Source organism: Epinephelus lanceolatus, chromosome 5 (genome assembly GCF_041903045.1).
Source record: "Epinephelus lanceolatus isolate andai-2023 chromosome 5, ASM4190304v1, whole genome shotgun sequence".
In the NCBI taxonomy this organism is placed as follows: Eukaryota; Metazoa; Chordata; class Actinopteri; order Perciformes; family Serranidae; genus Epinephelus; species Epinephelus lanceolatus.
The window spans coordinates 9,427,929-9,452,299 of NC_135738.1; the positions used below are offsets into that span (position 1 = coordinate 9,427,929).

The 24,371-nt window shown below is 40.9% G+C and overlaps 1 protein-coding gene across 1 annotated transcript in view; it reads right to left on the reverse strand.

Moving 5' to 3' along the window:
- lamb1a (laminin, beta 1a) overlaps positions 1 to 21,163 on the reverse strand; it is a 42,003-nt gene extending 20,840 nt beyond the window's left edge. The window contains exons 1-17 of the mRNA XM_033635390.2: positions 20,948 to 21,163; positions 18,679 to 18,893; positions 16,033 to 16,171; positions 13,415 to 13,488; positions 6,846 to 7,034; positions 6,634 to 6,697; positions 6,356 to 6,558; positions 5,672 to 5,792; positions 5,273 to 5,461; positions 4,965 to 5,141; positions 4,689 to 4,801; positions 4,018 to 4,097; positions 3,412 to 3,547; positions 1,928 to 2,086; positions 1,253 to 1,380; positions 1,014 to 1,134; positions 577 to 778 (exon numbers count right to left, since the gene is read on the reverse strand). Of these exons, the coding sequence (XP_033491281.2) occupies positions 577 to 778; positions 1,014 to 1,134; positions 1,253 to 1,380; positions 1,928 to 2,086; positions 3,412 to 3,547; positions 4,018 to 4,097; positions 4,689 to 4,801; positions 4,965 to 5,141; positions 5,273 to 5,461; positions 5,672 to 5,792; positions 6,356 to 6,558; positions 6,634 to 6,697; positions 6,846 to 7,034; positions 13,415 to 13,488; positions 16,033 to 16,171; positions 18,679 to 18,893; positions 20,948 to 20,978 (2,341 nt within the window). The 5' untranslated portion in view covers positions 20,979 to 21,163. The remainder of the gene's footprint in view (positions 1 to 576; positions 779 to 1,013; positions 1,135 to 1,252; positions 1,381 to 1,927; positions 2,087 to 3,411; positions 3,548 to 4,017; positions 4,098 to 4,688; positions 4,802 to 4,964; positions 5,142 to 5,272; positions 5,462 to 5,671; positions 5,793 to 6,355; positions 6,559 to 6,633; positions 6,698 to 6,845; positions 7,035 to 13,414; positions 13,489 to 16,032; positions 16,172 to 18,678; positions 18,894 to 20,947) is intronic.
- Positions 21,164 to 24,371: the final 3,208 nt, after the last annotated feature.

Here is a 24,371-nt window from a genome sequence, read left to right on the forward strand (position 1 = left end):
TACACTGTACTCTACCTGCTCAGGTACTCTGTACTCTACCTGCTCAGGTACCCTGTACTCTACCTGCTCAGGTACCATGTACTCTACCTGCTCAGGTACACTGTACTCTACCTGCTCAGGTACACTGTACTCTACCTGCTCAGGTACTCTGTACTCTACCTGCTCAGGTACCCTGTACTCTACCTGCTCAGGTACTCTGTACTCTACCTGCTCAGGTACCCTGTACTCTACCTGCTCAGGTACTCTGTACTCTACCTGCTCAGGTACCCTGTACTCTACCTGCTCAGGTACCCTGTACTCTACCTGCTCAGGTACACTGTACTCTACCTGCTCAGGTACACTGTACTCTACCTTTAACTGGTGGAGACCAAAAACAGAGCTAACAGTGGGAAAATATTGGACTGACAATCATCAGGTGACACAAACACAAATACTCCTGATGAATCATCATGTTGATCTGTAACTGCTGGATGTGGAAATAAGCACCTGTTGGCTACCAAGTTTATCATCAGACCCTGGACAGACAGTGTGAGATTTTTAAGGTGCAGTCATTAGATTAAAGGTGGACTGGTGTACCTTTAGCTCCCTGGTGCAACATGGCAGAGATGCTAAAAATGTAGTTCCTGCAGATGTCAGTCATCGGCGACTTGATGACGCTCTGGCTGTTCTCAAGACAACGATAACGCTGAAAGGTTTCCCAACCACTGTTTCCATTGGAGTCTCCTCCTTCTGAGGCTGTGAAGATGTCCATGTTCTTACAGTGAGGCATCAACACGATCTGAGGATGAAGAAAACCATGAGACTGACTGAAAGCACATTGTCTACAGATGTGTTTAGAGAGAGGGAACGTTTGTTCAGAATTAAAGCCTGAAGGTCACTTGACTGCTTTTCTCTGTCACAGTAAACTGAATATTTTTGACATTTGAAGACATCATTGTGGTCAAGAAAATAATCAGCTGGTTTATCAGTAATGTTAATAACTCTCAGGGTGCTGAATTTCAGAGTTTCCTCACCGAGTCAATGAGCGTATACGGAGACTGGACGTCACTGAGGGCTGAGTACCGTGGCAGACTGAGGCGGATTGTGTAGTTCAGACCAGTTTCAAAACAAACTGGTCTGGGAAGAGCCACATATCTGAAGGAAAGGACAGAAAACAGCAAAACCTACTTACTCAAAGAGAAAGTGTTGAAAATGAGTCGTGTAGACAAGGAATTTTTTGAGAAACAGTTGGTTTCTGGTGGCTGAATGTTACCGTGAGCCTGGATGGAGGGAGATCATCTGGTTGTCGTCGTCGGGCACAGTGTTGACACAGCGGCTGTCTGCTGTGATTGGTCCAGGTCTCATCACTGTCATCAGAACTTCCTCCCATTGGTCAGGCAGCTGCAGGACCAACAAACATCTAAGGTTTCATAACCTTTTAACTTAAATCCCCACATGGATTTTTTTTTCTTACATTTGTTTGTATATACTACAGTATGTTTTATGAGTAAATCACTTTAAACTTGACTGATTTTTTGTTCTTCAAACAGTCCCGTTACTAAAAGACCTGTCGAGTGAAAGATGGAGGACGGTGCATCAACTAATTAGATCCAGTTAGTGTATTACAACTGGGGCATCTGTGTGATGCAAAATAACTTTCTTTGATTCACACAGATTCTGGATCAGCTGATGAGAGTAGAAGATATTTTCCTGAATCTTTAAAATTTGCCTAAACTACCAAGATTTGAATTAAAACAGAGCATCCACATCCATATCTATTTGACATTAAGTGTTAATATGTCTGCTCATTATGTCAGCAGGTCTTATCAAACCAAACAAGGTTTCTGGTGGCTTTCACTGAATCGATCTGAGAGTGACACCAGGGTCCAATCATATGGTTTGGGTTAGGGTTGGTGGGCGGAGCTAAACCTTGCAGACAGCATCATACCTGAGGTTCATAGCGGATGAGGATGTCGTACTCCATGGAGTGGGGGATGTTGTCCACAGTGAACTCCAGGAAGGCCCCCTCTGGGACATTGACCAGACCAATACCAGTCCAGGTCGGACTGCGGTCCAGAGGGTGGGGCCTTGGGACCATCGTCACTCCCTGAAAGAACAACATGAGGACATGAAAACTGATGATCAGCTCACAAGTCGTACTGAAAGTCTTTTGTTTTTTTAATCAATATTTAAGAATAAACACTGAAGAAAACAACTGTTGAATTGTTAGTGATAAAAAAAAAACATATAAATAATAGCCGTTAATCAAAACTGCTACGTTTGGGCTCCAAGCTTTTACCAAACATTTTGTCTTTTTGCAGTTTAGATCAAATTTATGTAAAATGTCAGCAGCAGATTATAATCTGGAACTAGTTGGTTTACGTTGGAGCCAATAATGTACAAGATGGTATCATCCGCATAGAAATGGACATTAAAATATTCAGACAGGAAATACATAACACCCGCAGGCTTTATACAAGGTTTTATATAATGATTTTGTTAATTGGTTTATTTTACTGAGACACAATATAAACCCTATCCCCATATATAAACACATTTGGTTATCATTACAAACACATTTTTCTATTGTTGAAGAAGCATTTCTTTGTTATTGTTATGGAGGCATTTTGATTGTGAGGGCTCTTATGAGACTTGTCTCGACAAGTAAATATTATTTTTATTATGTTTAGGGCTGCCCTCTGACAGTCAACCAGAAAGGTCATTAGTTCGCAAGATTTCAATGGTCACTTAGTCGCAGAAAAAAAACACAAAACAAACATGAAACTCTATCAGGAGCTGCGCCTTGTCACAATAAATCAAAACCTAAAGACTCGACCATTCAGGAATTTAATCTGAAAGGACAGACACAGGAAGTGGCTCAGCAGTCAGACAGGAGTCAGGTTAATTTCCAGGGCTGGTACCTGCGGTTATTCCACAGGCTAGTTAATAACATGTCGGGCAGGAAATCCAAAGTGTGGGATCATTTTGAGAAGGTGAAGGACGAACCCAAGGTGATATGTAAACTCATCTTCATTGGTCGACTACAAACATGACGTATCATCTGAAACATGGAAGTAGCTACATGCCCATTAGCCCACAGCGTCATTAACAGGTGGCTCGCTCAGTGTGTGACGTGCACTTGTAGATAAAATATAGGCCTATATTAATGAAGGTTCATTAGTACGGTTTTGTATTTCTCTGTAATGTAGCACAGTGTTAACAATGTTACTGATACTATTCTTTCTCACACCTTCAACTTAAACCATTGTGTTGCCCTGCCCAAAATATATCATTTAATAATCACATTAATGTCATAAACATGTGGGCGACTAGTCGACTAATGGCCCTAAATGACGACTATTGGTCGACTAGGAAAACTCTTATTGAGGGGCAGCCCTAGTTATGTAATTGGGAACTGGTTACATTACTCACAGGTCCAAACTTGGCGTCCTCGGCCTCGTACGTGTAGTGATCCAGAGCGATGAAGTAGAATCCAGACTCGACCTGATCACAGCGTCGACCGAACATGTGATCTCTGCAGATGCACTGACCAGTCACCTGATCACACCTGCAGGAAGACAGGAAGTGGAAAATTTCACAATGAATTGATGAAGAAAAAAATGAAAAAACAGTAACAGAGAAAACATCACGGAGGAAACGAGGAAAACTGAACCAATGAACCAAGAATTCAAGCAGAACAAGATGACGGAAAGTAAGAACATCAAAACGTAAAAAAAACTGAGAGCAAATGACGGACAGGAGGGTCAAACTGAAGAGGAACTAAATGCAAAAGAAAACAGAAAAGAGATCTGAACATAAAATAATACAGAACAAAGGACCGACAAAAAATGAAGATGTCAACTGCATCTGATTAATTCTTGGTAAGTGCAGATTCTAAATAATCTGAAGAGTAAACTGTTGGGATCCAGGAATGACTAAACCGAATTTGGAGTTTAAACAAAACTACAAAGTGTGAGCAGTGATGCTAACATTTTAGCTGTCTATTAGCTATTTGCAGTGATTTAGATGGGAACTCACTGATTGTTGATGGCTCCTCCCAGGTCACAGTCACATGGTCTGCAGCCGTCCATATCATTACTGAGACCCCAGTGTTCAGGCTGAGAACACACACACACACACACACACACACACACACACACACACACACACAGCAGATGTTAGAGACATGTCATTAAGTCGTTTTCCTCCCAGCTCGTTTCTGTCTGTAAAACCTGATTTAAAGCCGTGAGAGGAAGTTGTTCAGGCTTTCATCTCTTACACACACACACACACACACACCATAAACACACAAACACACACACACCATAAACACACTCCACAGTCTCTTTGCAGTCTTGACTCAGTGTTTTCTCTTCAGCTGACAGTCGGCTCTAATCTGACTTCTTAAATATTGCGTAAATCAGAATCTTGCTTTCTGTAGTCTTAAAATATTATACAGACATGAGACATTACTATCATGGAAAACGAGTCAGTGTCATTTACCCTGTCAGCGCCTCTAGAAATATTACAATAATATTAAAGGTAGAGGAAAGCATCAATATTTTTAATTAGAAAACCTTTTTAACTGTCTTTTATATAAACATCAGTACACAACGTCTGTCACATCTTTAAATGGTCCAGTTAAAGGTTCAAGACTGTGTCCAGTGTGATTGGTTGGTTGTGATTGCTTGGTTGATGTCCGTTCTTACCACACACTGATCACAGTCTCGTCCTGTCACCAGACGTTTACAGAAGCAACTTCCTGTTTCACTGTCGCAGGGATTTCCTCCAGGAACTGTCCCCACAGGGCTGCAGGTACATGCTGAAACACAGTACAAATACACACTACATCAGTAACTACTGCTGATACTGTAAGACATTGTCCTCTGTGTCTCTGAGTTCTGCTTCCCATATGTGTGTCTGTTTTGATCTGCAGTTGTAGATGTGTTGTTTGTTTCATTCTGTAGACGTGTATAGTGTCGTACCCTTGCAGCCCTCAGGGTTGTCGCTCAGCCCATAATACGCCTGTTTGCAGCGCTCGCAGCGTTCTCCCTCCACGTTGACTTTACAGCGACACTGACCAGCGATCAGACCGGCTTGAACGTCGGTCATCCCGTCACATATTCCTCCATTCAGAGAGCCCACAGGGTCACAGTCACAGGCTACGGGAAAACACACAGGACAATAGTCAATGTGAGGATAAAGACTTCGCTACAGGTGGATTCTTTCATCTGGATCAGATGTCACAGTTAAAGACAGACCAGTATAAACCAGTTAAGCACAGTGGACTCACGCTGGCAGATGTTGGGGTCTCTGATGCCTCTCTCTGGATGTTGGTAGTAGAACGGTTCACACTGCTCACAGTTGTTTCCGGTTGTGTGGTGCTGACAGTCGTCACAGACTCCTCCACTGACGTTTCCTGACGCCCTGAACACGGCCATGTCGAAGTGACACGAGTCTGAGTGCTGGTTACAGTTACACTCTGCAGACACCACAGAAGAAGAAGAAGAGAGGAGATTCAAGTTAAATCATCTCTAGCTGACTGATTGATTGTGTCATCTGCAGCAGTTGTTTCAGATGTTGATCATGATGATTGATTACTGATCAAACTGAAGATGAATCTATAAAAACAGGCTGAAGCAGGACCTGAAGTGACCCAGATTTTACTGGTCATCTTCCAGAATAGACTCACTTTTGCAGGCGTTGGTGTTGCGTCCCTCGGCTGGTCTCCACGGCAGGTCGTGGTAGAAATCCTGACACTGTTCGCAGTTCAGACCTTTAGTGTTGTGGTTACACATGCAGTGACCGTGAACCTGAAGACACAGAACACAACAGTCACATCTAATTAACTGATATAATAATCAATAACCAATCAATATCATTATCGCATTCACTTGCAGTAACTGAACCTACAGAAACAGAAACTATTGTACACTGTAAAACACACCTGATATAATACAGTTGATATAATAATCAATAGATTATACTGATAATATCCTTCATTCTGTGTGACTGAAAACCTGAACCTTGATGTTGCTGTTTTTATAGAGTTGAGTCGGTAAGTACTGAAAGAAGTTAAAGTTGTTTGGGTCCAATAAAATATAAATAAAATGCAATGAACCAGAGACAGAATCTGAACCGAATTACAGACCAAGACAGTCGTCATCTGCAGCTCATTAACATTCTGTGGTCGAACAAACAGACGAAAACTCATTCTTAACATTCACAGACTATATTCTGCAGTAAAATCCACCATGATCCACCGCAATCTGCCCGTCCCCTTCAAGACTCACACTTCCCCCTTCAGAACTCACCCTGCCCCAGTCAGGACTCACTATGTCTACCCAGGACTCACCCTTCCCCCTTTAGCACTCACCATGCCCTCACTGGTCTGGCCTGCACCCTGAATCGGGGCACACTCAGAGGCGTGTCCGTAGCAGAAGCAGTTCCCTCGGACCACCATGTCGTAGATGGCGTAGTAATACTTCTCTTTGATCTCCATCCGAGAGTCCAGCAGGTTGTCTCCGAGCGTGTGCAGTTTAGTGAACTTTACCCGCAGGTTGGTGATCTTCAACATGTCTAAACAGAAACAGGTCAATGATAGATCAATAAATAATCAATAACCCTGGTGTGGTCTGGTGTGAGGAGACATACTCTGGATTCTGGGGCTGTAGGGATCATCGATCCTGAACGCTGGGTCCAGAACTCTGAAAATCACCTGGAAAAAAGAGACATTTCAAAACCGAGCATTAACAATATGACATCACAGTGACGTCACATCAGGTGTATTATGACATCATTTCCTCTTTAATCCTGTGGTTACCAGACTATCTGTCAGTGAGCAAACCCTTAGAATACTGCTGTACCTCTCCTTCAGTGGACGGCTCGATGTCAGAATAACGTGAGTCACAGATGACATCATCGACCTTCTTCATCGGACCCTGGGAAACAGACGGGAACGAGGACTCACAGTCGTAGGCAAAGTAACGATAAACCTGCCACGTCTTCCCGAAGTCAGCTGACCGCTCGATCACCATGGCAGCAGGTCGAAACGTCTGAGGAGAGAGAACGATGTTAGAAACATACTTTAACTAGATATCATGTAAATGTTCTACTGATCCTACTGAGCATCATAAAACCAGGCAGACTTACTGGTCGACCTGGACTTATTTTAGATCTGGGCTGAAATTTCACCTGTTTTATCACTCAGTCTGAGGACTAATGTCTGACCTGATGTCTGATTGATTAGACAGTTAATCAGTGATCTGACTGATGATCAGAAGGATCTGAACAGTTCAGTCATCAAACGCCCAACATGGGTGCTTGATAAAAATCACCCAGGGTTGCAGGTATATGGAGCTACATTAGGGTCAAATGTTTTGTACTTGAAAAAATAAAATTTGAAGCTGAAAATTCATGTGTTGATCTTGAATTTTGAAAAATACAACAATGTATTCAAAATAAAAATAAGTATATGAAACGTTTTTTCAGGTTAAATATAATTTTGATTCACTTTGGTAATTCTTTTGAATGAATAATTTATTTTCACTTTTCACTTCCATATATATTTTAACATTTGAGGTCTTATTTTTTTCAGTTGCATGTTTTATCTTTTCAGATTCAGATCTTATTTTTTACAGTTTCAAATCTTATTTTTTCACTTTCAAATCTTTTTTTCACTTTCAGATCTGTTTTTTGAGTTTCAGACTTTTGACCCTGATGTGGCGTGTGGGGCGTGGCATCAACTGAGAGGGGTGTGGTATCATGAGTGACAGTGCCTTCAGGGAATGTAGGAACTAAAAAAATTCTGACTCAATACGTATATACACCATATTCATGTGACTGGCAGTGTAAAAATTGATGCCAGTGACAAACTTCCATTTAGAAATCTGTTGTAGACAGTACTGAGCACCAATTGTGGTATAAGAGCAATAAATTATGCCTTATTTTGCAGATCAACAGCCACATTTTAAGTGCTGATATGTCCGATTTCCACATAGCACTGTGAACGCAGCGTAGTGTCCGTTTTGCTTGTGATGATGGCGTCCAGTCAGTCAGGTCAATCTGCTGGAGCCCATACATCCAGCACACAGGTGAGAAATGTTAAGTTTTGCGAAATCATAACAAACATTAAGGGGTCGTTTTTGTGACAACATACATTTTCACAGCTCCATAGTTACGGCCCTGTTGACGCTTCACATCCAGTAAACGTGTCCCCTGGATGAAACCTTTGAGCTTGGGGAAAAGGAAACAATCCTAAAACACCTCCCTGCTCACCTGACCTGGCTCCAGGTGATTTTTGTGGCACCAGGTGAGTAGGGAGGTGTTTTAGGATTGTTTCCTTTTCCCCAAGCTCAAAGGTTTCATCCAGGGGACACGTTTACTGGATGAGGAAGCATCAACAGGGCCGTGACGATGGAGCTGTGGACAATCACACTTTCCAGCTCTGACAAGTTCGCCACTTAAAAGACGTCACAAAAAATGTATGTTGTCACAAAAACGACCCCTTAATATTTGTTATGATTTCCCAAAACTTAGTTAACATTTCTCACCTGTGTGCTGGATGTATGGGCTCCAGCAGATTGACCCGACCAACCAGACGCCATCATCGCAAGCGAAGTGGACACTACGCTGCGTTCACAGTGCTATGTGGAAATCGGACATATCAGCACTTAAAATGTGGTTGTTGATCTGCAAAATAAGGCATAATTTATCGCTCTTATACCGCAATTGGTGCTCAGTACTGTCTACAACAGATTTCTAAATGGAAGTTTGTCACTGGCATCAATTTTTACACTGCGAGTCACATGAATATGGTGTACATACAGTACAGGCCAAAAGTTTGGACACACCTTCTCATTCAATGCGTTTTCTTTATTTTCATGACTATTTACATTGTAGATTCTCACTGAAGGCATCAAAACTATGAATGAACACATGTGGAGTTATGTACTTAACAAAAAAAGGTGAAATAACTGAAAACATGTTTTATATTCTAGTTTCTTCAAAATAGCCACCCTTTGCTCTGATTACTGCTTTGCACACTCTTGGCATTCTCTCCATGAGCTTCAAGAGGTAGTCACCTGAAATGGTTTCCACTTCACAGGTGTGCCTTATCAGGGTTAATTAGTGGAATTTCTTGCTTTATCAATGGGGTTGGGACCATCAGTTGTGTTGTGCAGAAGTCAGGTTAATACACAGCCGACAGCCCTATTGGACAACTGTTAAAATTCATATTATGGCAAGAACCAATCAGCTAACTAAAGAAAAACCAGTGGCCATCATTACTTTAAGAAATGAAGGTCAGTCAGTCCGGAAAATTGCAAAAACTTTAAATGTGTCCCCAAGTGGAGTCGCAAAAACCATCAAGCGCTACAACGAAACTGGCACACATGAGGACCGACCCAGGAAAGGAAGACCAAGAGTCACCTCTGCTTCTGAGGATAAGTTCATCCGAGTCACCAGCCTCAGAAATCGCAAGTTAACAGCAGCTCAGATCAGAGACCAGATGAATGCCACACGGAGTTCTAGCAGCAGACCCATCTCTAGAACAACTGTTAAGAGGAGACTGCGCCAATCAGGCCTTCATGGTCAAATAGCTGCTAGGAAACCACTGCTAAGGAGAGGCAACAAGCAGAAGAGATTTGTTTGGGCCAAGAAACACAAGGAATGGACATTAGACCAGTGGAAATCTGTGCTTTGGTCTGATGAGTCCAAATTTGAGATCTTTGGTTCCAACCGCCGTGTCTTTGTGAGACGCAGAAAAGGTGAACGGATGGATTCCACATGCCTGGTTCCCACTGTGAAGCATGGAGGAGGAGGTGTGATGGTGTGGGGGTGTTTTGCTGGTGACACTGTTGGGGATTTATTCAAAATTGAAGGCACACTGAACCAGCATGGCTACCACAGCATCCTGCAGCGACATGCCATCCCATCCGGTTTGCGTTTAGTTGGACAATCATTTATTTTTCAACAGGACAATGACCCCAAACACACCTCCAGGCTGTGTAAGGGCTATTTGACCAAGAAGGAGAGTGATGGAGTGCTGCGGCAGATGACCTGGCCTCCACAGTCACCGGAACTGAACCCAATCGAGATGGTTTGGGGTGAGCTGGACCGCAGAGTGAAGGCAAAGGGGCCAACAAGTGCTAAACACCTCTGGGAACTCCTTCAAGACTGTTGGAAAACCATTTCAGGTGACTACCTCTTGAAGCTCATGGAGAGAATGCCAAGAGTGTGCAAAGCAGTAATCAGAGCAAAGGGTGGCTATTTTGGAGAAACTAGAATATAAAACATGTTTTCAGTTATTTCACCTTTTTTTGTTAAGTACATAACTCCACATGTGTTCATTCATAGTTTTGATGCCTTCAGTGAGAATCTACAATGTAAATAGTCATGAAAATAAAGAAAACGCATTGAATGAGAAGGTGTGTCCAAACTTTTGGCCTGTACTGTAAGTGTTGAGTCAGAATTTTAGTTCCTACGTTCCCTGAAGGCACTGTCACTCATGATACCACACCCCTCTCAGTTGATGCCACGCCCCACACGCCACATCAGGGTCAAAAGTCTGAAACTCAAAAAACAGATTTGAAACTGAAAAAAAAAGATCTGAAAGTGAAAAAAAGATTTGAAACTGTAAAAAATAAGATCTGAATCTGAAAAGATAAAAAATGCAACTGAAAAAAATAAGACCTCAAATGTTAAAATATATATGGAAGTGAAAAGTGAAAATAAATTATTCATTCAAAAGAATTACCAAAGTGAATCAAAATTATATTTAACCTGAAAAAACGTTTCATATACTTATTTTTATTTTGAATACATTGTTGTATTTTTCAAAATTCAAGATCAACACATGAATTTTCAGCTTCAAATTTTATTTTTTCAAGTACAAAACATTTGACCCTAATGTAGCTCCATACAGGTAGAAGTAAAAAAGCCACCATCACGGTGATGTATGTAGTAGATTTCACTATTTAGAAATATGTCCAGGAGACAACATAGAACCAATGATAGTATGTGTTAAAACTATCTTCATCAAATAAAGGTTATAATCTACAAAACCTGAACTGAAGCATTTTGTTCTGTTCTGTGACCGAATGCTCAAACTTCAAACTGACACTTTAGAATGAGGAGTCTTCAACGTTTTTCAGGCCAAGGACACCTCAGCTCAAAGAGAGACAGAGCAGGGACCTATTGCATAAACTGTATAAAGCTGAGTTGCATTTGAGATAATTATCTGAATAATTTTGGGTCGTTTTGTTTACACTTGCCTGTAGCTGCTAAGTCAGCAGCAGCTGTAGTATGACTCAGTGCATAACCCTCACCATCTATGCTTTCGCAAGTGGATTTTGAGGTGCACAGTAAGTTACAAAACAATCCTTTGTGGCTCATAAGAATGTTCGTACACTTGGAATAATAATACACCTATTGGCCTCAAAGATGCTCCTGAGACAGTGCAGCACATCAGATGTAAGATGCAGACAAGAACAGCATACATGGAACCCCATAACCAAGTGGCTGGCATAGTGTACAGGAACATCTGCACTGAGTATGGGCTAGAAGTCCCATGGTCAGAATGAAGGACACCTCCTAAGGTGGTTGAGAGAATGATAGATGACAAGCTGGTGATGGCTAACCAACCGGATATCGTCTTGACCGACAAACAACAGAAGAAGGCAGTAGTGATAAATGAAGCAATCCCAAGCGACAGCAACATCAGATAGAAGGAACAGAGAAGCTCAAAAAATATCAAGGGCTGAAAGAGGAGCTAGAAAAGATGTGAGGAGTCAAGGCAACAGTGGTGCCAGTGGTGATCAGAGCACTCTGGGCTGTGACCCCCAAACTGAGAGAGTGGCCCCAGCGGATTCCAGATACAACATCTGAGGTCTCTGTCCAGAAGAGTGCAGTCGCAGGAACAGCTAAGATACTGCACAGAGCCCTCAAACTCCAAGGCCTTTGGTAGAGGACCCAAGCTTGAGGAAGACACTCCACTAATAATTAATTAATTGAGTAGAATCATGTGGCAGTCCCCCAGCAGTAACTCTGAGCACCCTTAAGGGGTTCCAGATACCCTGTTGAAGAACCAGGCTTTAGAAAAAAACAGAAAGTGAATCCTCAACCTTCTGCTCCATGAAATTAATTCAACTATAATTCATTGGGTCAGACAGCAGTGGGAAGTTACTGGTATTTTTAGTCAGAACCAGTTTAACTCTGGTGTTTTAAGTTTGACTGTGACACTGATGGAGACAACACATGAACCAGTCTTAAGGATCAGACTAGAAACAACAGAGGAACAGTGTTTATTAGTTTGATTCAAGAACTCTGTGTTTGTGTGTCAGCTTCCTCAGCAGTCAGAGGTTGAGATAACTCCCTTGTTAACGCAATCTTTACTTTTTCTCTCACAGACAGTCAACAGTTGACATTTCAGACACTTGATCATCCTTATGTTGCACTGACAGCTGTTGAGTCGCTCAACAGTTATTTCGTATTTATAAAATATGGATAACCTCATTGTGAGATTGTTAGCGCAAAGTAGTGCACATGTCATGCATGCATAAACACACTCAGAATTCAGACAGTGAAATAAAATGGCAGACAGTAAATGTAGTGTATTGTACAGTAAACAGGAAGTGGGTCCAGACACAGGACTGACCAATCAGAACGCACTGTTTACATTCACACTACCCTCTCAGTGAAGGAACCTGGTGACTGTCAGACCTGCAGTCAGAGGCACCAGCTGCTGCTGTGTTTAAATAAGTGTCAGTGAGATGCGCTCTCAGAGTTTAGACTTCAAACTCCACCCCTCCAGTTTGCAACGCTGGCCTGGTACTGTTCTCCACGGTTGTTTTCACAAGATGAGAGGGACTAACAATGAGCAGTTCGTCATCTTTTTTCCCATTAACCAACTGGATGATTTAAGAGGCGGACCCTCTGTAATGGTCTCGACAACAAGTTTACGGTTGCTGGATACCCAGAGCTATACAGCCTGATGATAGACAGCAGGTTGTCAAACTGCCCCCCGAGTCATATGCCTGGAAATGGCCATCATCGAGGCGAAGCTCCTGGACCAACTGGTGGTGCTCCCTATGAGCCACCTTTTTTTAGGGTCTCATGTACCCACACAGATCTCCGTTTCCCTGTGCCAGACAAACGATTTGCTGACAGCCTCTCACCCTCAACCAGAGCTACAGCAAGTACCCTCTGCCTCAACATTTTAGGAACTACATACTAGATACTGATTGCTGGCAACGATAAAAAGGCATAGCAAGCATTTTTTTTTTACTAATGGCATTCAATTTTTAAAAAAATGGCAGTGCAGTGCGCTTCATGTTTTACAACCTGCAAAGCACTTCCTCTGTGATCAGGGCTTCAGTCATGCATCAGCTTGTGATTACCCAGAATCCCCTGCTGTGTGAATTTGTGTAGAACTCACTCTGAAGGTCATGATGAGATGTGTGAAGTGAAACTCGGCTTCCAGATTCAGCTGAATGGTGACGTTCTCCATACCTGCAGACAGCAGACAGTTACATTAATAACCTACCAACCAAAGGACTGACACAGTACTGTTTCACAACACAGCATCAATATAGCACTGATCACACTACACCAATACATCTATCAATACTAACATACTCTACATCAACAGTATGTTAACACAGCAGATCAGATCAATAATTTAAAGATCAGAGTGTCTGTACTCCACATTCATATATTAATAGCAGTTCCGCTTATGTCCACTGGAGGTCACTGTAGTAAAATCTGAACTGTGTAGATCACACTGATGATGATCATGTTTGCTCTGATGGATGAATCATTTTAATGTATTTATGATTTTTCAAGTAACTGATGTCAAACTATTAAAGGACAAAGTTTGATTCTTTGTTGAGTGTCATACTGAATATTTCCTGTCCGTCTCTGCTGCCTGCCACATACATCAAAAGCCCTGTTTCCACCGAGCAGTACGGTTCAGTTCAGTTCGGTGCACTTTATTTCCATTTCCACTGTGAAAAGTTGTGGATGGTACCAATGGAACAGTTCTGTACCGTCCCCATGTTTGGTCCCCCCTCTGTTGGGGTACCTAGCACACAGATCTGGTACTAAAAGGTGGAGCTGTGAACACTGCAGTCTGATTGATCAGTAGAGGACGGTCACTCTGCTCAGGGCTGAGTTGTGTCTGGTTTTGAGGCTCATGTAACCACTGTTCATACCGTGGAGAGTTTTATTAGTAAACTGTATAAAATGAAAGGATGTTTTGCTGCCTCTCACAGCAGCTGGAGTCGGAGAAAGAAATAACTTAATTCACTGGGCCGACTGCCGGCGACTTTTAAGGTGGAATGTTGACTTGTAATTATACTCAATATATGAGGTGACGACGTGAATCCATCAATACACCTTAAATTTCACTTTAAGAACTTTGACCATTACTTTAGTTTTTATATGACATACACTGTAACCATCCACTGAGTGGATCTTCAAGCGTTAATATATTAATTTCGACCAGAACAGCATATATTCTAATCCTCACACGGGAAAAACAGTTCCTGGGGGTGCCGGCAACACTAAACCCCTGAGCTTGCCTGAGAAGGACTAAATGCACAAACCTGCAGGAAATACAGTGAGTGCTGGATGGAGCAGTAAGTGACAACAACCCCGCCCACATTTAAGAGTACTGTTTAAGGTGGAAACGCTAAACAGACCTAGGGTCTAAGTACCATGTCTGCAGGGTTACTGTTGGTTCCAAAGGTACCATACCTAAAGTGTTTGGTGGAAACATGGCTAATCATTTCTTTCTGTCCTTTACTCACTTTGTTCCTCACTCTCGGCCACCTCTTCCTCTTGCACTCAGCTTTGTATTTAGAGTTAATAAACAATAAATGTCCAACTGCCTGTCTTGCTATCAATAGTAGAGTATTTTATTTTATGAATGAAGCTGTATGAAGTTGTAGTTGCTGTGGAGTCAAGACAGTCTGACCCTAGCGTTCTTGGTTCCCGGGGGAAAGTTCTCACAGAGGCAATATCCTGTTTGCTTATTTGCACTCTGCTAAAAGACCCCCTTGACCGCCCCCCAACCTCCTGTAATGGCTACGGTCTCCAGGAGGTACCCGCCCCACAGTTTCACAACCACTAATCCTGAAGAAATGACAGCCTGAGGCCACGTTCAGACCGACTCCTGCCCTCTGTGGAGGGGGAATGACTGTAGTGAGTCCAGTGTGGTGTGTTACTGTGAGATGATCATGACATTCACGATGAAGCTGGTTGATTCACACAGAAACTTTTTAGGATGACTGACAATGTAAATGAAAGCTAATCGCGTCTGTGACTAGTCAAACACAAACCTGAGGCTGCTTCATCCACAAAGAAAATACTAAAGACTTCAGAGTGAATGTCAGAATGAGAGACGGACATTTACCATTTCAGACTGAGTTCAACTGTTTCTGTGGGTTTTTAATGTTGGCTAAATATAAAACCCTCCTGTTATTCAGACTGTGTTCACACATGATTACTGCCAGCCCTGCAGTCGCATATTTAATCACATACAGAGCAGTTCGTGATCGTCTTTAGATCTGACTGTTGGTTGTTTTCTTCATTGACTGGCAGAAATCATGTCCTGATGTCTGAACTCTAAATTACTACCAGGAGGCTGAATGTGTTTCTCATAATTTCAGTCCCAACGACGTGAACGCAGCATGAATTAAAAATCAAAAACTTCAATCACACTGTGGAGTTTCAGTTTTCATCACATCAAACATCTTCAACAGTCTGTTAACTTTCATTTTATGTGTTAATCTATTTGATCTGTCTGACCTTCACACTTCCTCATGTGGAAACACAAACAAGACATTTAGTTCCTGGAACCAACGGGACTAAAAGGGGTATTGCTCTCTGACCAGATGTTTCATTAATGTCAGCTGATCTGTAATCAGTTAATTACACTGTGGTTGAACATGCAGCAACATGTTGGACTGACTCTGAGTAGGACTCTGACCTGCGACCTCTGACCTGAAACCTGAGACCTGTGATCTGTGACCTGTGACCTGTGTGTGTTCTCACCATTCTCAGACTGCCACCAGGTCTTTAATCTGTTTGGAGCGAATGTGGTGACGACGTTCTCAATGCGATGGCCGCTCATCTGTTCGCTCAGCTCATCATACGGCGTTGAAGAGTCACACACAAAACACTTCTTCTCCTCCTGGTTAATGAAAGACAGACAGGCAGGGGAGTTAAGGGTTAATAATGAGGTGAATTCCTCACATTCCTCTCTGGTCTCGGTCAGTGGAGATAAGAGGAAAAGTTCCCTGTTTTCTTCTTCTGTTGGTCAGAAAGACCTTCATGCTGTAGCCCAGTCGGGTCAAAGCATGAATGGGTGGAATCAATCTGCAGCTGTGTCTTTGAAAGGGTTAATTAATATGTGTGTTTAGTCTGAACTGAAATAAACTAAACAGTGATGATCTGAAGCGACACACTGAGTATGCTCATTTAACTCTCTCAATTTGATTGGACAGCTTCATTTTGATCTTTGAAGTGGTCTGTGTGTTCTCCAAAGAAACATCTGGACAAACATCAGCCTGCTGTCACAGCTCAGTGTTTCCTTTTAGGGAGGTCGCTTTACACAGGAAACACTGCAGACTGTGCCACACACACACACACACACACACACACACACACACACACACTTTAACTAAACACACTGACCGTCCAATCAACAGAAACCAACACACACACACACACACACTTACACACACACACACACACACTCACAAACACACATACACACACACACACTTTAACCAAACACACTGACCGTCCAATCAGACAGAAGTAGAAACAGAAACATTGCAGGAGTTAGTCATGGTTCAGACAGACTGTGTTTGTGTGTGGTGAAGCTGTTAGTCAAACTTTTCTTAAAGAATCACATCGTCTTCTTCTTCTTTTTCGTCTATCTCTAAAGGATCTCCAAGTTGCAGTGCAAAATTCTTTGAAAAGTGACTCAATACAATTTCAATTTTATTCATAAAGCTCAAAATAACAATTTGCCTTGTTTTACAGTAAAGGACATCCTTCTGTCCTTGGACCCTCACAGCTGATAAGGAAATACTCCCCAAAAAACCCTTTAATGGGAGAAAAAAATGGCAGAAAGTTCAGGAAGAGCAACTGAGGAGAGATCCCTCTTCCAGGGCAGACAGATATGCAATAGATGTCGTGTGTACAGATCTGTATTGGACATTGTTCTCAGAGTCTCCCTGATCTCTCTGGCTGCAGCAGGCTGTTTTGTTCTGGTTCCGATGGATCTCAGTGCAGCTTGTGTCCTTATGGACAGTCATGGTTCTCCTCTCTTCATCTCAAACTCTGTTCTGTGGTGTTCCACAGGGCTCTGTGTTTGGTCCTATTCTGTTTGCCCTGCAGGGTTGTTGTAGTGGGAGGAAAATGAGACGGATTACCCAGTTCATTTTTTCCCCTACTTAATTTGTGCTACAACTAAAATTGAAAATTGGCTGAATGAACTGGTTGAAAGACTGAACTTTGTATAAAAAATAGTGGAATTACTTATGAGGGGGTGGTAAAAAAGGGGGATGCATGTCAAATATTTTTTCAGCACTGCGGAAGGGAATATGTTTTTTTATTTTGGCTTAGGGGAAGGTCATATAAATTGATTTATTTTACCACAAATTTTTAAAGAAAACATGTTTTCTTTGAAAATCGCCAAAACTACACCATGTATCACAGTGAGAAACTCTAAACACAGAAATTACTTATGGATTTTCAAATTCCTAACAGTCCTTGGACACATCAAGTGCAAGGCATGCTTCTGTCAGATGAAAAACATGAAAAATAATGATTTTCATTTAAAATCACCTTACTCTACTCTTCTTCTCCCTTAAAATTTGGCCAAAACCATTTACACAAACTAACAAGCATGCATGACGAGAGTGAAAATCCAAGGCTTTTTTTAACTACAGGATTTCGTCTTTATCTTTTAACTTTCAAACATCAAGAGGTATGTTTCAAAAATCAAATTAACTAATTTATGGTGGACGGAACATCATGCATTTCCTCCCGTCACTCAGGGAGCCTCCCGGAGAAATATTTGTAGCTTGAGGGAGAGTAAAAAAAAGGAAGTCCCACCCCATCCACCCTCGTCCTCTGATAAGTAATTAACAGCCCCTTAAAGGCACAACATTGTTAAGGTTCGTAGTCTCTGAACGCAGCTCGAGCTGAGTGACTGCTTATGCAGGAGCACCAACGTATAAGGTCTTGTCTTTCCCCAACAAAGGGAAATTGGGGTTTAAAAAAGAAAGGAAATAAAGGAAAGTGAAAGAAATGCAAGTGATTTTTTAAGGTGTGTGAGAGAGACATGGATCAAGAGAGGAATGGCAGGAGGCCCACTGAGACTGCTGATGCATAGGGCCCAGGATTTGGCGTTATGCCCCTGTTTATGCTTCCCCTTGTACAGACAACAGATGGACACTTTGAAGGTATGTATGATATGTGTATGTATGTGTGTGTGGTAAAACTGTCACTTTGAACAGATCATTTCCTTCAACAAAGTTTTTGTTGCTGCTTCAGTCAGTCTAGTTTCTAAGTTCTCAGCTGTCCCTCCTCTTCTGTTGAGCTCTCACTGCGGACCAGACTCTGAGTCAGACACTGTGTACAGGTGTTCTGTTTACCTGTATGTCGTGTTGTTCAGGTGTTGTTTACCTGCAGATGGCTGACGATGCAGAACGGTTCGGGTCGGTTCAGTCCACAGGTGGAGGTGGATGACAGTTGGTGGGCTCGGCCAATCAGGAGGTCTCCTGTTGCTGGGTAACAACTGCCCTCTGTGCACATATCACTGAACTCCGGGAGGCTGACATCATCCGGGGCCCCTCCTGCCGAGGTCCCGCCCTCCTGAGCGCAGGTAAACACCTGCAGAGCTGAGAGAAGAGGCACTTATTGTGAAAGTCTTTAAGGAGTCAGTCAGACTGAACCAGAATTAAACAGATTGATAAAAACACTTTCAGTTCATACTTTACTTATCATGAGGTTCCTGTTTAAGTTAAATAAAACAGAAAAATTGAAAATAATTGTTTTATTTAAATTCAGTGTTAGTAGGGATGAGTGAGTACATCATTATTTGTGTCTGTATTCAGCCAACTAAATTATCTGTATCTGTACTCTGAATGGGCAAAGTTTATGATATAAGTCGATTGGGCCTAATCTGAAGCTGTAATTTTAAGCATGAAATTTATATGGATTGATCAGAAGTTGCAATATTTATTACCTATGAGAAAAGTATTTACAGACGTGCCTCAGAATTGAGCTTCAGATCATTTTTCATCACAAGAGTAACAGATTGAATATAGCAACCCAAATGAGGATTTATCACAAGTACATGACACATTTTATCTGTATGATACTTGTACTTGTAAAAGGTACATCGTCTGTACCGGATACTCGTTTCATCCGAGTATTTGGCTCAACCCTAATTGTTAGTTTATTAGAATCAAACCAACTCTTAAGCCCTCTTTTTTCCACTGTATCCACAGGTTGTTCTAAATTCTTACCACAACAACATAAATTTGTATCATCTGCAAATAATTTCATTTTTAGTGTTTTAGAAATCTCCCATAAATCATTTATGCACAAATAAACAATGGTCCCAGTACTGAGCCCTGGGGAACCCCCCACAGTCTCCAGCAGAGAGTGCTACCTCTAACTCCATATCTTATCTGTGCTTTATAGGGATCTATTTCTACTGCATATTCTTATTTACCTATGCAGCTGTTATTTCCTTCTTAAAATTCAAGTGCAAATGAGGTTGTCCTGTTACCTCTAGAGTACATTATGTGTTGTGATAAATTCATCTCATATTTTATGGATTACCTTTTCCAGTATTTTAGAGAACTGTGCAAGTGAGGAAACTGGTCTGTAAATTTAAGAGTACGTGTCTGTCTCCAGCTTCTGATATCAAATATGACATTGAATACTATATTATCTATCAAAGTAAAGAGAAACTTAAAATGGAATTTTTTTTCTTTAATTTTAATTTTTTTTATTTAACCTGCATTAAACCAGGGCAGTCCCACTGAGACTGAAAATCTCCTTTACAAGCGAGACTTGACTGTGTTACAGTTATTTTATGGACCAAACAATGAATCAGTTAATCATGAAAATTATCAACATGTTCATAAACAATTAAAATCGTGATTTAGATTGTCAGTGGTGGAATCTTTTAATCCTTTTCAGAGTCCCTCAGTTAATATAATGTTCTGTTTTAATAAGATCAGCAGATCCTGGATCAATGTTAGACTTTGATATCCTTAGGCTCCATGAGATTTTCTCAAGTCATCCATCATTTACTTATTTAACAGAAATGAAGAAAACAAACTGACGGTGATCAGATTTCACTGCTGTGTTTTAATCAGACAGTGTCTGTGAAGTCATCAGACTGATCTCAGATCAGATTTCACTGCGGTTTAAATCACAGTGTCTGTGAACTTATCTCCACATCAAACAGACTGATCTCAGATTCCATGGTGTGTTTTAATCACAGTGACTGTGAACTCATCAAACAGACTGAACTCTGATAAGATTTCACTGCTTTGAACGATTAATCGATTATTACATAGCTGCAGGCTGCACTCATCAGTTCAGCTTTGACTCAGATGTTTCAGTTTATATAATGAGCCTCAAATATTCAGACATTAATTAAAGTCACTGAAGATTACTGACCATGTTGTTAAAATCCAAAATAAAGTTTAAACACAGAAAAGTAGAGATAGGATTTGTTTTTACTCTGCTACTCAAATAAAATCTGATCAGGAATCAGATTCAGATGTTTGACTAAACTTTAATGTGATGCAGCTGATTAACAGAAGAAATCCACATTTTCAGCTGTTTGACTCTCTGATAGTTCATTAAATAAGTTAACTTATGTATTCCAGTGTTGAAGTATTTCAGTAGTCAAGTATCTGCAGCTGAAACTCACCCAGCAGCACCGTGAGCTGAAGCCCCAACATGCTGCTGATCTCCGCTCTGATCCTCAAAGGGGAAAAAAAAATGCTGAAACCTGGAAATCCACCAAAACTTCCAGCCGACCTCGACTCTTTAGTCTCCTCACAGCTCCGGACTGTAGAGTCCCTCAGAAACTTGAAAACCCCCAGACTGTGTGACCCTCCTTTCAGATCTCCTGTAGAGCTCCTCAGACCTCCTCAGACTCCACCTCCTCCGATCACCAGCACCTCCACCTCAGGACCACACATCCCGGCTGACTGTCAAAATAAATCTGGGTCACATGTTTGTTTATTCACCGGCAGCTGTGACACAATAAACACAAATATACCGGCGAATTAACGGTAACTGCAACATATCAAAGAATGATTTAATACTGTATCTATTTTGTCTTTATATTAGATATATTACATTGTAGTATATATTCTGTCCAACATATTATAAATTATGTCTTACATTGTATAAATAATGTAATTTGTCCTCTGTTTATATTCTGTCATATATAGTAGGCTATATTTTACATGTAATGTCTTATACTGTATATATTATGTTGTATATAGTATATGTTATATAGTATGTCTTATATTGCACATATGATATAGTTTTCTGTTATTGTAAATATTCTGTCGTATATTATATATGTTATATATTATGTCTCATATTGTATATATTATGTTGTATGTAGTATATGTTACATATTTTTGTCTCATATTGTATAACTATTATTTTATATTTGAAATATAATGTCCTAAATTCTAAGTAAGGTCATATATTGCATATATTATACAGTATGTCTTATACTGTATACATTATATTGTGTATTATTATGTCTATATGTTGTATATATTATGTCTTTTATTGTATATTCTATATTATATCCTTATGTTGTGTATGTTACATCATATGTATTTTATTTATTATGTCATAAATTGCATATGTTATATCATATTTATGTCTTCAATCGCATATATTCTGTCTCATATTGTATATATTTAGTCTTATGTTGTATAAATAATGTCTTAAATTTGTATAAGTAAGGTCATGCTTTTCAAATATGATATATTATGTCTTTTGTTCTATATATTCTGTAGTATACTGTAAACATCATGTCTATATATGGTACATGTTATGTCTTATATTGTATCTTTATACTGTGTCCTTATGTATGTTATGTCTTATATTTATCATGTCATATTGTATCTATGTCTTAAATTGTTTATATTGTGTCTTTATATTTTATGTATTATGTCTTGTATTCTATGTGTCACGTATATATGTTTGTATATATTCTCTTTACATTGTATGTCTCATGTCTGTGTTGTATCTTTATATTGTAGGTTTCATGTTATATGTTGCATATATCATGTATTATATGTCATGACCAAATTCCTACAGCATATAGTCAAACTATAAAAAATACTTAGAGATTAACGATATGATATAATATTATATTACCAAACAAGGAAAAAAATTCACTTGTTTTTGCTTGAGTTCAGTCTGAGGCTTTTATTCTGAAAACAATCTCACATGACTTCCTGTCTGACTCTGCCCTCCTGTTATGGGCTTTACTGTCTTGTTCTTTGATCCACACTGTAAGTATGTGGAAGGCTCTCTGCAGGTTTCAGGCTGTGTTTCTGGGTCTGGTGTCTTTGTTCCAGTGAAGAGACATGCTCATGTCACAGCAGACAGATAATCCACAATAAAACATAATATACATTAAATCATTTATGTAAAACACAACTCAGAACTTCCATTGAAAACCTGCTGTTTGAAGCCTGAGCTCAGACACTGAGAAAACACATGCAACTGTCCACATACTTCTGGCCTCATGTGTTGACATGTAATGTGATAGAGTCAGACAGTGAAGTCAGTGCTCTGCTGTGGCTTTATAATTTTTTTTGTGTGTAAAATTATACAGAGGCTTGTTCTGATGCCCCCCCCCCCCACCTCCTCTCCCCTCAGGGCTCTACAGACAAAAGACATTCCTTAACTCCCCCCCAACCACACACACACACACACACACCACACTCACAAACACACTCCTCCCCCAAAGTTAAACCTCACCTGCAACAACAAAGGAGGGGTGTGTGTGTGTGTGTGTGTGTGTGTGTGTGTGTGTGTGTGTGTGTGTGTGTTGGGGGGTAGGGCAGGAATCTGACCCCCCACCTGAACATCTGAAGGCTCATTCAGGACTGTGTGCCCTGGTGCATTGTGGGTAATGACTGTGAACGTGTGGCGGCCTGCAAAGAGGAGCTCACAGCCAATCAGTGAAGAGCTCATCTGTCTGAGGATAAACATTAACAACTGAATGGAAACAGCTTGAACACACTCACACTTGTAGTGTCACACACACACACACAGACACACACACACACACACAGACACACAGACACACAGACACACACAGACACACACACACACACACACACACATAGGAAGCGTCACACCAATAAAATGTTGAAACAGTTGAATCTGTTTCAGGAGAACACACACATTTATAGACCAAGTTCACACTTGGTTCTGAAGTGCGTCTCAGCCAATGGAATCACAAGCGGATACACAAGTACAAGTGTAAGCGTCCACCAACTCTCGCTGTGATCTGATCACTCAAACCACTTACTGAGGACATCTGAAACACATTTGACCACATATGCTTTGACATGTAAATGCTAATGTTTTCTGATGCGTCCCCAACAAGGACTAAGGCCCAATCCCAATTCCTATCTTAACCCTCAGTCTCAAAAAATCCGCGCTCCCGCGAAGTGCTAGTGCTGTCCCGATTCTCAGAGTGTTGAGGGTCAAGAATAAGGGCTGTATGGCCCTCACTTTTAAGATTTTCCAGGACCACCCTTGGCAATAAGTGCTATCCCAGACGATTCAGTCAATGCAAGATGGTGGCGACAAGCGTAAGGATGCAGAGTTATCAATGTGAGTATTTCCCTCGTTAATAGTTGTTTTAAAATTATGATACCCATTGCATTATCTTAATTTAATGTCATTTTATGGACTATAGACCTCTTTGTAGCGTAAGGGTTAGGGTTAGGGTTAGGGCACACATATTTTTGGTCGCGGGCGAGGGCTTGCCTGCCCCGCCCCACGTAACCCCAGTTCTCTGATAACCGAGTATGCTGTCATTCAGTTACAAAAAGTAATTTTTCTTAGTGATAATGTAGTTGTTAAGTTGTTTTAATATACGTGAAATGTTTGCATCGACATTTTTGTAAGATGACCGGACAGTGTCATCTCCTGTAGCCGTAGAGTCTGCAGCTGGTAATGTTACAGCTGCAGGTTAACGTTAGTGATCGTATTATCTGGCAACTTTCCGCTGAATAAGTTACATTGGTTGTTGTGGTACACGTTACTTGGTTGAATATTAACTTATAACACAAAGAGTGAAACGT